Genomic DNA, 14,584 nt, shown 5'->3' on the forward strand with positions numbered 1-14,584 from the left:
ATGAATTGAACAGATTTATTTCTTTGCATGAGCTCATAGATAATAGAAAACATAGGTCGTGAGAATCACAAAATTTATATATGGCACGAGACAATAAGATGAAAGAATAGGATACAGTAGTGTACAGACTTTACAAGGTTACAGTTAATAACTCTATCAGTGGTGTAACTGTACCAGTTTACCTTATTGTCTGAATGTGTACCAGTTTACCTTACGGTCTGAATGTTTGACCCAACACTTTGAAATATCAGAAACGGATGAAATGGTCTCATTACAAGCAAAAATGTCATGCTGAGCTACTACAGACCTACTACAGACTACAGTTTCTTTGTGAATATTTGAAATTAATGTTTTAAATCCAATCTGTACTGGCTTTTTGATATATGTTCATGCAAGTATAACTTATGTAAAGATATTCTCCATGAAGAAGTGATACTTTAGGGGAAAAATTAATAACTGAAATAAACTATACATGGTTTAATGAACAATAATAAAATATCTGAACTTTTCAGAAAACCGGGTGAATCATGAAATAAATGAACACAAGTTTGTATTACTTCGAATATACAGTTCGCAATACATGTACTTTTTCAAAATATTGCAAACTGAGAATATCTAAGTACTTTTTTTCACCGTACAACAGAATTAGAATTTGAATTCAAGGTGAAGAAATCCTCCACTCAAACAAATCTGAACAGAGAAATATACATTGGTCAATTTAAGCTAGAATATATATTTGAACTAATTTATACTAAGAATATTTCTTAATGCCAAGATGTTTTAAAGATAAATAACTCTGGAATAACAAAAACACACAAATATGAATAATCTCCAAGAGTTTGAAGTAACTAATAAATTTTGATTAATCTCATTTCAAACAAAAAATGTATGAGAACACAATGTAATATCATACTGAAGTGAATTTCATCTTCAGATAGACTTGGTCATTTCACCCAAAACTGGCCTCACTTCTGTCAGGCTCTATGGGGGTATTTGTCCCAACCTCTCGTCATAAAAAGGCCCCTTTTCCAAATCCGAGAGGCGTTTTCTCCTCCCAAATCCTGTTAATATTGGCGTATATCCTGAAAATCCCTGCCATTTATTGGTCTATCCAAGCATCGGGGAGAAAAGACCATTCCCCTTAACTCTTGCTTCAAAGTGGAACTAGGCCTTAAGTCACTATAATGCACTAAAGATCAACAGTATAAAATATAAGTGAAGATATATGGTAAATTCTTGAATAAACTGTCTCTTAATAACTCATGAGGGAATAGGTTAAGGGAGGTCATTGAAGTTCTTAGATGTTTTTTTGTATGAAAATCCAAGGGACAGTGATGCTCGTCCAAAGGCCAGCAAGCTCAAAAAGCAGTCTACACAATCGTCACAGCAGTGCAAGTATTCTGAACCGAGGTAACATGGAATTACATGTACATTGCCAGGGATTGGATGATAGCAGTGTCTACCCACAGAGGAGCTCACAAAAAGTTCCGGCTAGCCAGAAATTGTTGACAAAAATGAATTGAACACATCAGAAAAAGATCTCAAAATTTGCCATCTTTAAACAATTTGAGTCATCTTAGGACAACTGGACATGAACTGTCAATATCAGACCAGCTATTATTGTAGCATAATACACAGTAATAATTGTCATGAAAAAATCTCGTTGGTTTGTCCTCATTTCATGAAAACAGATTAGCAAAAGCTTTAATTGTACACTGTATAAACAAAACATGCACAAAATAACATAGCACAACAGTGCCACCTATACTGATCTTAACATGTATAGTTGTGTACAGCAGTACAGGCGTTAAAGGGACTATTGGTCAATGGAATTGTGAGCCAAACAAGTAGTCACAACCATTGTCCCTTTAAGTTCAGTAAGAAGTGGATAACACGTCTGAGATCTTCTTGGATACATTAAAGGCGAGGTTTACATTGGATATAAGTTGTCACATGATAGATATCAATTTTCATTGTAGATTCTAAACTTGGTAGTATAAGGATCAGATTTCAAAATGTTCTGAGATCATTATTCCACCGTCTTCACCCATCGGGCAATCGACTTTCGTAACGATGAGGTCCATCTGAAAAAAAACAGGTACGGCTTGGTTAGGGGGACGTACACATGATGGGGCATAACCACAAATTCAACGATCACAATTTTGATGCAATATATGCCCTGACATGCCACTACTATTGGGCATCAGCTGGATTAGAGTCGCTCGCAAGCTCCTCGTGTTTCTTACCAATTTGGGTCTGCAGCAGCTTCTTCCCTGTATGGACTCTTCCAATTCATGCATTAGAACAGTCCACTTCAGAAAGTGGGGGTGTAAGATAACACCCCAACACGAAGCCACACTGAACTGACCTGAGTAAATCCGTCTCGTTTTCTGTACTGAAGAAGAACGTCCTCATTCTTCCCTCCGGTGGTTGGAGAGTAAACGTAAACTTGCGGCTGTGAGGCGAAGAGTCGAGCACCGTGTAACCATGGAGATGAGCAACTCCTGAAAATCGAAAGATCAAAGGTTATATAAACAGCAAATGAAAATGCATAATTGTCCAATCAAATCATTTCGTGTCATGGGTGTAAATTGAGGACAAATTCTTCAAAATTTGTCATTTACGTAACTGAAAAATTCCAATTCAAACAGTAACTTTCTAAGTTTGAGCAGATGCACGAGACCTTTTAGTTTGACAACAGTTTATGTGTACTTACCCTGAGCAGTACTGGCATTCACATCCATATAGTAATATATACACGCGTCTTTGAGCACACAATACCGGCGGCGCCAGTGTCGGCGCTTAACGCCAAGTTTACAAAGGTTGCCGTGACAATCTGGGTTCTTGATTGATAGGGCGGGGACATCTACGTTTGGGCTGCTGATGTCAAGCCAAGTATCAGTCTGAAAGGAACAAACGCTTGTTTGATGATAAACTAAAACCTGGCGTTTCACGGATATAGCAAGATCTATATATAGCTGTGATACACATGGCTGAATGTATAGCTTTTACTTGGTATAGCGAGAGTGCAGTCAGGATCCCAGACGGGGCGACAGTTGTCCAGGCAGAGTAGCATGTTTTAGCGGCAACTCAACATTCGGGAATCCATGCCCTAGTGTTAACTAATGTTCTCATATACAAATGTCCTTCATTTATATATACATACCCTGCCAGCAGACTTGGCCAGCTCATTCAGAGCGTTCGCCCAGTTGAGCATCTCATGTTCCGACTCCGCAGCAAAGTAATAACTCTTTGCACCATATTTGACAGCTTTGAATGCATGTTTCCGTCCCATGATGCCAGAGTCGGAAACCTTAATAATCGAGTAGTTTAATAGGACTATGGCTCCGATTGGGTCCTTCTCCTTGAAAAAATAAGTAAGAATATTATAGTTTTGGTACCATGACTATGATTTTACACACTCACAGACAGCTGTCCAGAGGCACAGGCCAAAACTTCTATTTGGGAGAGTGATCTCAAATCATGAAAACTTATGTGGAAACAGAATTCAACATAAATTTTCATGATTTGAGAACATCCAGTAGTCAAACCATGTCCCTATTTTAGTTATGGTTCTGACACCAGATGGAATTAGTGTTTAGTAGAGTCCCTCAGCTTGTCAAACTGCCCAGACTTGACTGCTCTTCCTTGCTAGAGACTGTGTGTCAGGGCACGATCGAAATAAACATGAATGGAGTCGTACCGGCGTCAAGCCATACTTGTACAAGTCATTGACTCACCGCTTCTGTCTTATAATAGTATAAACAATGGTCTCTCTTCAACACGAAGTATCTGCGTCGCCACGTCTTCAGGAGTGCCGTCCCGCTCTGTTTCATGAGGTAACCTGTCATGATCGGTTCTTCACTGGCGTCGTCGGGGTTTCTGTTCGATTTGGAGAGTTCCAGCACAACCTTGCTGGGTTCTGAAATCAGATAAAAGCTTGTGCATGAAGTGCTTTGTCAAAGGGCTAATGAAAGAGCAAAGGGATTATCCACATCCTCCAGAAAAGAACATTATATCTATCAGGCTCACTGCATCAACTGAAGCTTTTACTATCATGCAGTGTTTACTGTAGCTTTTACTATCAACCAGTATTTACTGTAGCTTTTACTATCAACCAGTATTTACTGTAGCTTTTACTATCAACCAGTATTTACTGTAGTTTTTACTCTCAACCAGTATTTACTATAGCTTTTACTATCAACCAGTATTTACTGTAGCTTTTACTATCAATCAGTATTTACTGTTGCTTTTACTACAAACCAGTATTTACTGTAGTTTTTACTCCCCTCACCTTTGAGCATAAGTTCTATGACCTCGTCACGTGTCGCCTCCATGCAGTTCACACCATTCACAGATACGATGATCTCGCCAACTTGTACCCCAGCTTCCTCAGCTATCGTGCCTAAATCAGAGAAAACAAGTACAGTGGAACCTCCCTTAGCGGACACCTCTCTAATTAGGACAACCTCTCTATAAAGGACACTAGTTTTGGTCCCAAATTGGTAGTTTCCTTTCAATTTGACCTCTCTAAGTAGGACACCTCTCTATTAAGGACAGCACTTGTCAGTCCCGAGGGTGTCCTTAATAGAGAGGTTCTACTGTATTCATGATAGATGATCTGAGAGTCGAACCCATGACCTACTGATTATAAGCCAAGCGCTCTAAACACTATGCCACTCATCTCCCTCCACACAAAAGTCTGACATCTCCAGCCTATAATCTCCCTTTTACTCCACCTCAATACTAAGCAGCAAAGTATCGCATCGTTGCTATGGATATCCTCAGGTGGGCAATGTTGTCAGCACGAGATTTGTTACCAATTTGGGTTAAATTTGCCATGAATTTGAATACACCATCTCACAAACTGCTGAGTTTCTCCTGTTTTCAAAAGTGATGCCCTACCTTTGATGAAACTAGACCAATTTCAAGGCCAACGAATAACTGATTAGCTTCAAGTTGAGATCTAAGTAGCCTCAGCTGGTATTGAGGCCGCCAAGCATCCCGTTGTGCCAATATTGATATCGATGGGGAATGATTTGTTTTCTGATTTGGGTTATTTTCCCTGAGAGATTCATAGGTCACATCTAATAGCTGCTTTTCTATAGTTTCCAAACTAAGTTTTCTTACCAGACTCAATAGTTGATATAAAAACTGGTTCAGAGCCCTTGATGTGGAAACCAAAGTCCTGTTCTTTTGATGCCCTTTCGAGGAGGACCTTACGCTCCGGCTCTGAAACAACAGAATCTTATCAGATCTTGTCATCTTAATCACTGTCAGCAAGGATTCCTGACAGTTCCAAGCCTCAGGCTCTGAGTTAATTAGAGCTAAAATGTAGTGGTGGACTGAGGTTGAATGTAGAAACCATCACGCCTTGCGACTCTGAGGTTTTCAGGTGAAATGTCAGTGATAAGGCCAATATCGACAATGAGGTATCAGCTGTGGCCAAAATGAGGTACACTGTATGTAAAACGAGACTTCACTTGTTTTAAAACAACTCACCACAAATTCTCTCAGACAAACGCTCATACGCCTGAAGACTTGACTTCCGTTTCACGACCTTCCGGGAAACGTGCTGATATTTCCGCTTAAATTCGCGCTCTGATGTTGTCGAGGACTGCGACTCTAGGCGTCTGTGTGTCTTACTTTCATTCGTTACATCTTGGTCTTGTTCGAAAAATGCATCTAGAATGAAATGACTTCAAATATTAGTACGGTCAACTTCCATTGCAGCCAGTCAAGAAATACCACCAAATATTGTGCATGCTGCCTCAAGACATGATAATGTGATAGTATTTAAGCCAAACATCTGCGCAGGGCAAGAGATTTGGAACTGTAAAAAGGGGACAAAGAGCCTGGAACAAATAATCTGGAAACCAGGAAAATCAATTTGTGCCCTTATGCAATTTTGTTATTTGTATTTCAAACAGAGCCCCATATCACAAAAATAGACTCCCAGAACTAAAAATAAATGTCCTAAAATCACCCAAATCTCCAACACTGAGTAAATCAATAATCCTGCCCCTGGAGAGTGCGATTGATCTTTGATACCAATTTTGATCTCAAGCAAATATATTGATTAGAAAATGATCGTTTTGTCGATTATGGTTTACGAAATTCAAAATCACGGAGGGCAAAGGGTGTGGTCGGGAATAAAATCTGGGCTCATTTTAGATTGGCTGCTTGTTCCCTAGATTGGGGTCACTTCCACCCATCTATGTGGAGAACACTGCTCGATGACACGCACCGTCCAATCCTTCCGAGCCAACGCCAGGACCATTTTCGATAACCGGCGCCATCTGTAGTTTGTCGTCTTCGTCGCTAAGTATCCACTGGGAGTACCGATGGGTCTCCCCATACACACCTGAAATTGAAAAGGTCGTTTATATATGAAACTTCCTGTCACAACCTGTCATGTCTTCAGATAAGAGAACTCTGTTTTAATCTTGCTTCCATCGCAAGACATGAAACTTGATATGACCGATTCAAATTTCCGCTTCATTTTTCCGACGATCTAAAATATTCATTGCAACACACAAACCTCTTGAGCTATTTTCCTTACAAGCGCTGGACTAATGAGTTAATGTGCTGGTGGCAAAATTCAATAAGGTAACCAACGTGACCCGTTGCCTTGGAAACTGTCGGATGTTTCCATACATTTCTGCCGTGAATCTCAATAAGTAACCTCGAGAGAATAATAAGAATGGGATGTTTTGCCAAGTTTAGAGACGTTAAAAAAACACCCTTGGGGAAGAAGTTAAGACAACAGAAGATGTTATAATTAACCCATTAGGGTGGTGGTGGTGGTGGTGGGGGGGGGGGTTAGTGGTCGTTTAGAGGGGGCGAGATATTCAACTAGCCTGATATAGCCAAGTGAGGCACAGTGTCCTTGGCTTCTACAGAAAGATTTCAGGATTAGGGCTGGAAACTAATCTCATACACTCCCCCCCCTCCCCGCGGCACCATTCCAAAATGTTCTCTTCAAAACTTCTCTTGAAATATTACTAACCTGCATCTTCATCATCATCCTCATCCTCGCTCGTCCCCCGCGACGAACTCTCACTGAAACGACTTGGTGAATTTGCTGCCGACCTTCGTAAAACGACCTTGACCTCAGTGTCAAGGTCACTGTCCACTGACCTTTTCATCAGACCTGAATCCTCTGAAGTCGTCCCAACAGCGGTACTTTGGTTTGTTCCATTCAATTCCACATTTTTTACCACACCATTATGCCCATTTGATTCAACTTTTTCAACCGACCCATTTTGAGCTTCGACATAAACATTTGCCTGATTTTTTACAACCACATCCGTTAATCCATCTTTTTCAGAATCACAAATTTTAGTTTTAAGTTTTTCATCACAATTTTGATCAGCAGAGTCCACAACATTAGTATTTTTTACACACATATCAATGACCTCATCACTTTTTGTGATGACATCACCAGTCATTGTTGGACTTCCAGAACATTCCAAATTGCTCGGCACAGAAACACTTCCAGGAATCTTTTTCTCAACCAAATCTGAAATATCACAATTCTTCCCGTTTGTGAGCATGTTTTTATCCTGAGACGACACTGACCTTGATAGTCCATTTGAATCTGTGGCCTTGACCTTTAATTCCGTGGCATCACCCTTTAATTCTGGACACCTTCCCTTCAAACATGGACCGTCTTCTTTCGAATCAAACTCGTCCATGTTTTCTGCACACATGGTCCCCGGCGCCTCCAACACACCGTCTGCTTTCAATCCACAAGAATGCAAAGCTACCCCATCCGTCTCACCTCCCGTCAACGCACCAATGCCTAATTCATCGCCAACACTAGTGTTTCCATAGCAACCAGGCATACTAGAATCCCGAATCAGACCTGAGGAAGTTTTGCGACTCTGGAAAGTTGTATTTTGTCCATTTTCAGCAAAGTTTTCTCCGGGATAAGATTTCTGGTTGGCGCAATCTTCTGCATAGCATCCCACATTTACTTCGTTTGTACGTCTGCTGGGATTGGAATAATCAATATGGCCGACCATTCTGTCCTCACTGGGTTCATTCCCATTTGGTACGGTGCCGCGTGACTCATTCCCATTAGCTGCTCTGGCACTCGAGTTTGACTCAGTATTTGTAACAGAGTGTAGAGTACCGGTATTTGATATTTCACCGTTGGTACCCTGATTGTTGACAACCTGATTGACGTCTGCTGAAAAATCTCTGCCGTCTGCCGAAATATTTTGGTCGTCTGTTTCAGAACCACGCACAAATTCGGAATCAAAATCGTCAACTTTGAGGCCGCATTGTTTGGAACAAGCGTTGTTGTTACAACTTATGTTTTGGTCGTCAATTTCTTCTTCAAATTCATCGAGAAAGTCAAAGGCGTTGGATATGAAGTGAGAATGGCGGAATTTTCCCGACTGCCTTTCATCAACAACGTTTTTACCCTCCACTGCCTTCTTGGACACCTTTTTTGATTTTTTCTTGGATGAAAACATGGTCAAGCCGATATCTGGAAAGATAGAAGCATGAAAACTTTCAATAAAGACATTTTTTACAAAATTTTCCAGACGTTTATAATTTCGACATCAAACCGCTACAATTTCATCATGAAGTGCGTATTGCCGGCACTTGACATATCAATGATATCAACAGGATGTGGCAATTTATAAGAAAATCAGTATGGTGGCACATTTTTTACAACTTTGTGAATGACAACTCGACAGTTTAACCAAGCCAACTGGATATAGTACCTGCAGCAGCAGTACCCCAACCATACTATAGTTGCGCGTATACCACGAAATATTGGTGGACCAATTGCACGTACACCACCATGCTTTCGAAATGGCGCTTTCTGCTTATTGTTTGCGCATCATCTGTTGCCGGATGCGCGCCATCTGTTGCCGCTGGTATATGCGCTTGGTGGATTTTCGATGGTGCGGCATTGGTTCGCGAACGAAGATTGGTGGTCCATTTTCAGGTGGTGTACGCGCGGCTATAGTCCGTAATTGAGCCTGCAGACGCAAATGTTATGATCTAAATCGATTTTGAACACAAGCCAGTGTTTTGGCTTGAAAGGCAGGATGCAACACTCTACTTCAAATGGAACCCACTTGTGAAAAAAGGCGGGGAAAGTTAAGGAAAGTGGAAAAAAACAGGATGGCGTGTCTGCTCCATGATTGCAACGCACCAACAACATGTCCTGTCCCAAGATATAGGTCAAAACACTGATTTGTGGTATCTAATCTTTCAGGAATAAACTGTAAAAAACAACAATAGAACAATGCCATAACACTTGCCCGTTTGTGGTTAAGCCAATGCTTGAAAGTTAGAATGACTTGACCCTGAAGTTTTATAGGGTGATTAAATGTTCTACATGGTATAGAAACTGTGCAAATGGCGCCATGGCCAGGCAGGTGAAAAATCAAATATTTTTTCACATTCTGCGAGATCAAATTATGAAAGTTGAGGCTCAAGGTGATAGTGGAGACGTGTTTCAAGGATTGGATTGCTGAGCTGTACCGGCAACTTGCTATTGAAGACTATGAAGTGGTATTTCTTCCGCCACACCCTGTAGTCACACCTGCATAATCTTCGCCTTAATCCTGGTTATTTTCATTACAAGTCAGGCCACAGACACACGACCCCCTGTTTGCTGACAGAAATGAAATCGAAGAATCCACATGTCAAGACCTGTGCTAAATTTAGAAAATTCCCCAGCGGAGTTTTCAACAAAAATTATTTTTTTGCGGCATATTTTGCAGGTGAGCTGAGGGTAGATTGAACTGAAGCCAGGTGTCAAGTGTTGCACCTGCATAAAACACGAGCAAAATTTATGCACCACGTTCTTGAATTGCATCAAATTCGCCGCAAAGGTGTTCAATCAGTGTTGTAATGGTCGGCGGGTACATTCCACCTAACCATTAACCACCTCCTTGCGGACACAAGCGGAAAATCTTTAAGGCCAACCGCTCAATCTGGAAATCAATACGTCAATGAAATCCATCATCGACGACTTCCCTGGTGGCAACCTTTTAAAATTTTCCCCATTTAAACACGATTATGTGTACCTGATCATTAAACTATGACCATGTGATGACGTTTTGGGTTACAAATGATGCGTTATTGATTTCAAAGGAGGCCCAGCATCAGTGACTTGTGGGGTCAGCATTTGAACAAACTTCCCTCACAGAGGATAGTTCTGGGCTCATCTAAAAATGTACACAAACACTCAGCAAATTGTGTATTTACCATTCTTAATGTACACAGTGGTGCTCACTACACAGGAACTCTAACTTTACGTTTCCCAGCAGTAACTTGGGAAACGCCTCCTTTAACATTATGTCTGATTCGGTTTCAGTCACTTTTCTCCATAATCAACAGTTTGACCAGTAGCACACAGGTTTTTTCTCTTATTTCACAAAATCTATTATTGTTGACATTTTACATGTTTGAGGCCATTGAAGAGCATGAACATCGAGAAAAATAGGAGAAAGCCGCACATTGGACAAGACTGCAAACTAAACGTCATTTTTTTAACCGGGTGGCACGGCTTAGCATTAACCAATCAGACAGGAAACACACAATGTTGACTTAACCAAACAGAATAATCTAGTTTCAGCGATCTAAGACAACCTCAGTTTAAGATCACTACAAAATTGATACGAAGGTAAATATAGAACAAGGCATCATGACAATTGGACAAGTTGGCAACCCACTGTCTATCTAAACTGAACACTCTGAATGGCATTGAGAGACCATGTGCATGATACCTCATCTTTTAGGATCTTAACAGTCTTAGATCAGAGAAACTAGAGTACTATCTCCAGAATCACCTCCTCTACTTCTTCTAGTGTAAAACAAACGATGATAAATGCAATCATTTCATGTCATTCAGAAACTGAAATCAACCTTACTACCATTTCAATCTAAACCTCCCAATGCATCTCACACAAGAATATAGACAAACCACACACAAACTTACACTGAAACCAACTTAAATGTCAACCGATAGATCAATTAGAACTCCGTGTGGAGCCACATAATACCTCAAGGCACTCTGCTGCACCACACCCTTTTCAGAGCTAGCTAATCCACCGGCTCACTAGTACTAGGCTAGACTTAGCTTTGCTAGCTTAGCAGACACACAGAGTCTCATTTCAAACTCGGTCACCATTCATATCAAAAGTGATTTGAAGAAAATATCAAATTCCCGGAGATTCGAAGAAATATAAATTCGGGATTGTAAAAGTATCTGGTGAGTTTGAGTATTTGATGTAATTTTCACGTGCACTTTTGGACAGAATGTGTTAAAATGAGCACTGCTTTCACAACTGACACAAAGAAAGAAATATCATGTGATAATCTGTGTGCGTGATGTAAAACTGTGGGGGCAAATGACCCCCGGGTTAGTCTCGTGACCTCAAAAAGGCCACACTAGTTAAAGGAGGAGTTAGAGCTAGACACAGCTCAGTAAAGGACCGCACTTATTAAAGGAAGAGTTGGAGCAAGTTATAGCTCAGCAAGTACTAATGTATGGTTCTTAATGTTGCTGAAGGAGGGATGCCTAAACTGATCAGGGAGACAGGTGTCCCTTTTTGACCAATATGTTTTCTTGGATGACCCAAACTTTGAAATTCGTTGGACTTCCTTCCACGATCCACGCGTGTCGTAGAAGCATCATCCATCAGGAATTACGAGAAATAGGGGTGTCTGCTATTAACCCTTGTCCTGCTCTTGGCTACCGATTCTTGCTCTCATCTTTAAAAGTCATGGTTGAAATCATTCAAAATCTGTGCAGCATTTCTGCAGGCAACACTATATGAGAACCAATCAATACTTTATCATCACCGTGACCACTCGCGGAAGATAATTTAATTGCTACGCTAATTTCCTCCGATGGACACTAATTACTGATTGTGGTTCGAGATGGTGCGATCATATCCCAAGATGCATCTTACAAGAGGAAGATAAGCGTACAAACCACCTGCCATTTTTAACTCTTTATTTACAGATAGATGGGGCAAGAGCACTGTGGAGTAGTGCTAGCCTCACGATTGAGAGATTGTGGGTTGGACTCCCAATTAAATCACTACTTGGTTCCGGCTTCGCATCGAGTTCAAATGATCGCTTTAATTTACTAATAGACGATTTACAACCTAATGAAGAATACCCCATCACTTAACAAATTGTTAAACGACTAAAGAATCTGCTTCTAATAAATAAACAGCTCTTAGCCTTGAGTGGCATAATCTTCGTAGCAACACATTAAGCCCCGTGATCTCCTGGCTTTATGATAATGATTTACCGTCACAATCCCGGTATTGCACGAGTAATAAATGCGGTAAATATTGATTGAGGACAAAGAGGATATCGCTTGGCGATTAACCATATGTCCGTAGGAGATTCTACGGGTTTTAGATATGATCACCGCATGTTCAGAGTGCGGAAGTAGTAGATGTGAATGTCACACGTTTGATTTAACCCCTTCTCACCAATATCGATAATCTTCCCACTCGAGAACCTATAGCAATTGTACTGTTAGGCGCCAATCCCGTCTGACAATAGCTCTCAACGACGACATCGGAGCGATATTTGTTGGCACTTGTTCCCACATAAATGCTAAGAATGCTGATTATTGATGTTGTTGTTTACGATGTTCCGCTGCCTCATCACACCACTATCACTTCACAAGGAGTGCCTAAGCACAAAACAGGTTCAGCAGAGCACCACAAGCCCATTTTCATTTTGAAATAAATCCAAGATTTAATATGAGAAAGTACTTACAGATTTATGATCCGTCCAAATCAGAATAAGTACGCAAGCAGTATAGTTCACAACACTCAACCCACCCTTATCATCCCCTCTCAAGAATTTTTAATTTTCAAACAATTGTTATGAAGTCACGTCGCAATTAACTTAAAATTGGAAAGCTAATTACCTCCTTTTCGAATAATGACATGGAAGCTAAATTGACGACATTGCCATTGCGCTCAGTTCGCATGTGATGTTCCCAATGGGAATGGAAAAAGTGACTAACTGATATCATTAGCGAGTATAAAAAGATCTAATGTTATCATGGTTTAACATACTATTTTGTGTCCACATGGCATATTGTACAGATCACGCATACTGTTTGCTCAGTTCCTGTATAGTGTATGGTATATAACGTTGTTTGATGCCGATGAAGTCAACCCCAGTGCAATCAGTGGGAAATTATGATGAAAATAGCAGACACAAGGCACTTTAAGCAACAAACATGCAAATAGGCCAACTGAGCCCGGTCGTTCAATTGAGCACACATCAAGTCTGAGGTGTTAGAGGCCGTTCCACACTCCTAAACTATTTGATGTCGTCCACCTATCTTTTCCTTTTGTTTTGACGAGCTGCCCTCTGCCCCAAAGAGTCCTCCAAGCCCAGCAAGGAAGAAAATGAAAGGAGACTGAGTGTTTCTCCTGAAACCATTGAGAGCTATGGGTACTGATCCACTCGATAATCCTGGCCAGAAAACTGTAATCCTATACCTTACCATATATTAAGATCTTGTAAAATATCAGACCAACTACTTACCCAGCCGTTCTAGTTCCATGTAATGTTTACCAAATAAGGATTAAGCATATATATACCCAACCAAGAACAAACCAACCATACTCATGCCTAAATATACCAACAAATTTTTGCCAAAAAAAGGACAATTTATGGAAATAGGTCATCAACACAAAAGATGTGGTATTAACAGACACATTTTCTTACTTACTCCACACAATACTTCGTAAATAGGCCTTGAGATCAGGAGGATTGAAGTAAAGCCACCAGAGTGTGTCAAATCTCAGTGGACATTTGAAAAAGCGTGAAGTTGAACTCGACGGTGGAAGTGATCATGCAAGTTTGATGTCTTGGGAAAAAATTGGGTTTCTTTTGACAGGTTTTTGAAAGAAATGTTTGTCACTTCCTTCCCCTGACATGATCTAAGAGTGCTTATTCTCTCTTCCTTTCTGTGTTGGTATCAGTTATGGTCTCATCTGGTATAAATGATGCGACTGAGGGACGACTGGGAAACAACCAGAGACTCCATGAACTTCCAGTTTCTATAACAATCAGTTTTAACAAATGGTCATTATATTGGTTTACACTGAAGCCTTCCTCAAACACTTCATTTGAAAAGCTTTCAGACCAAAATTTCCTGGTGACAATGCCAATGGGAAGTGCTGGTGATGAAAAGCTTTGCTGACTTGTTTCTTGGAAGTATGAGCACAAAATGTGAAAAGCAGGAAGAAAACGCCCAAATCCCAAGGTTTCCCACTCCTGCAAAAAGGGTCTGCCAAGAAGTTTAAATAAAGACTTTGTTTTCTGAAAGAAGTTTAAAGACCTGATTGGATTCAAGTTAAATGCAATATCATTGGAACATTGGCCTTTCAACCAGGAAGTTTATAAAGTTTACCCACGTGCTCGTAAACCAATCATGAATTTGAAAGACTGACTGAAAATTCTTCTTTTTATGAAAGGAAATTTGGCCTTAAAATTCCACTAGGTCATGATTCATTAAGTTTCAAAAGCTGGGCATGACTTAACATTACACCCAGACAAAACTTTTTTTGTT

The 14,584-nt window shown here is 40.4% G+C and overlaps 2 protein-coding genes across 5 annotated transcripts in view; one reads left to right on the forward strand and one right to left on the reverse strand.

Annotated features, from left to right (window-relative positions):
- On the reverse strand, positions 1-13,668 carry LOC135503498 (uncharacterized). 3 transcript variants are annotated; one of them, XM_064797123.1, is made up of 11 exons: positions 13,555-13,668; positions 7,010-8,497; positions 6,248-6,364; positions 5,503-5,685; positions 5,131-5,232; positions 4,295-4,405; positions 3,741-3,922; positions 3,167-3,364; positions 2,717-2,903; positions 2,369-2,504; positions 1-2,084 (listed from the first exon to the last, which is right to left on the reverse strand). In XM_064797123.1, exons 1-11 carry the CDS (start codon positions 13,571-13,573, stop codon positions 2,030-2,032), a joined length of 2,778 nt encoding a protein of 925 aa, XP_064653193.1. In that variant the 5' UTR covers positions 13,574-13,668; the 3' UTR covers positions 1-2,029. The 3 variants fall into 3 exon arrangements, with proteins under 3 accessions (XP_064653193.1, XP_064653194.1, XP_064653195.1); XM_064797124.1 differs by lacking the exon at positions 13,555-13,668 and adding an exon at positions 13,077-13,175; XM_064797125.1 differs by lacking the exon at positions 13,555-13,668 and adding an exon at positions 9,099-9,162.
- LOC135503500 (rho GTPase-activating protein 18-like) overlaps positions 11,078-14,584 on the forward strand; it is a 21,064-nt gene continuing 17,557 nt past the window's right edge. For both annotated transcript variants that reach the window (XM_064797130.1, XM_064797131.1), the window contains exon 1: positions 11,078-11,242. The gene's annotated coding sequence lies outside the window, so the exon portion shown is untranslated. The remainder of the gene's footprint in view (positions 11,243-14,584) is intronic.

The sequence above is a fragment of the Lineus longissimus genome, chromosome 19 (assembly GCF_910592395.1).
Source record: "Lineus longissimus chromosome 19, tnLinLong1.2, whole genome shotgun sequence".
Lineage (NCBI taxonomy): Eukaryota > Metazoa > Nemertea > Pilidiophora > Heteronemertea > Lineidae > Lineus > Lineus longissimus.

Bases quoted from the DNA above. Each gene is read 5' to 3' on its own strand.
- LOC135503498 (XM_064797123.1), bottom strand. The intron at 2,505-2,716 runs GTAAGTACACAT...TTCGATTTTCAG, and splicing joins GAATGCCAGTACTGCTCAGG to GAGTTGCTCATCTCCATGGT. The intron at 2,085-2,368 runs GTCAGTTCAGTG...GTTTTTTTTCAG, and splicing joins AACGAGACGGATTTACTCAG to ATGGACCTCATCGTTACGAA.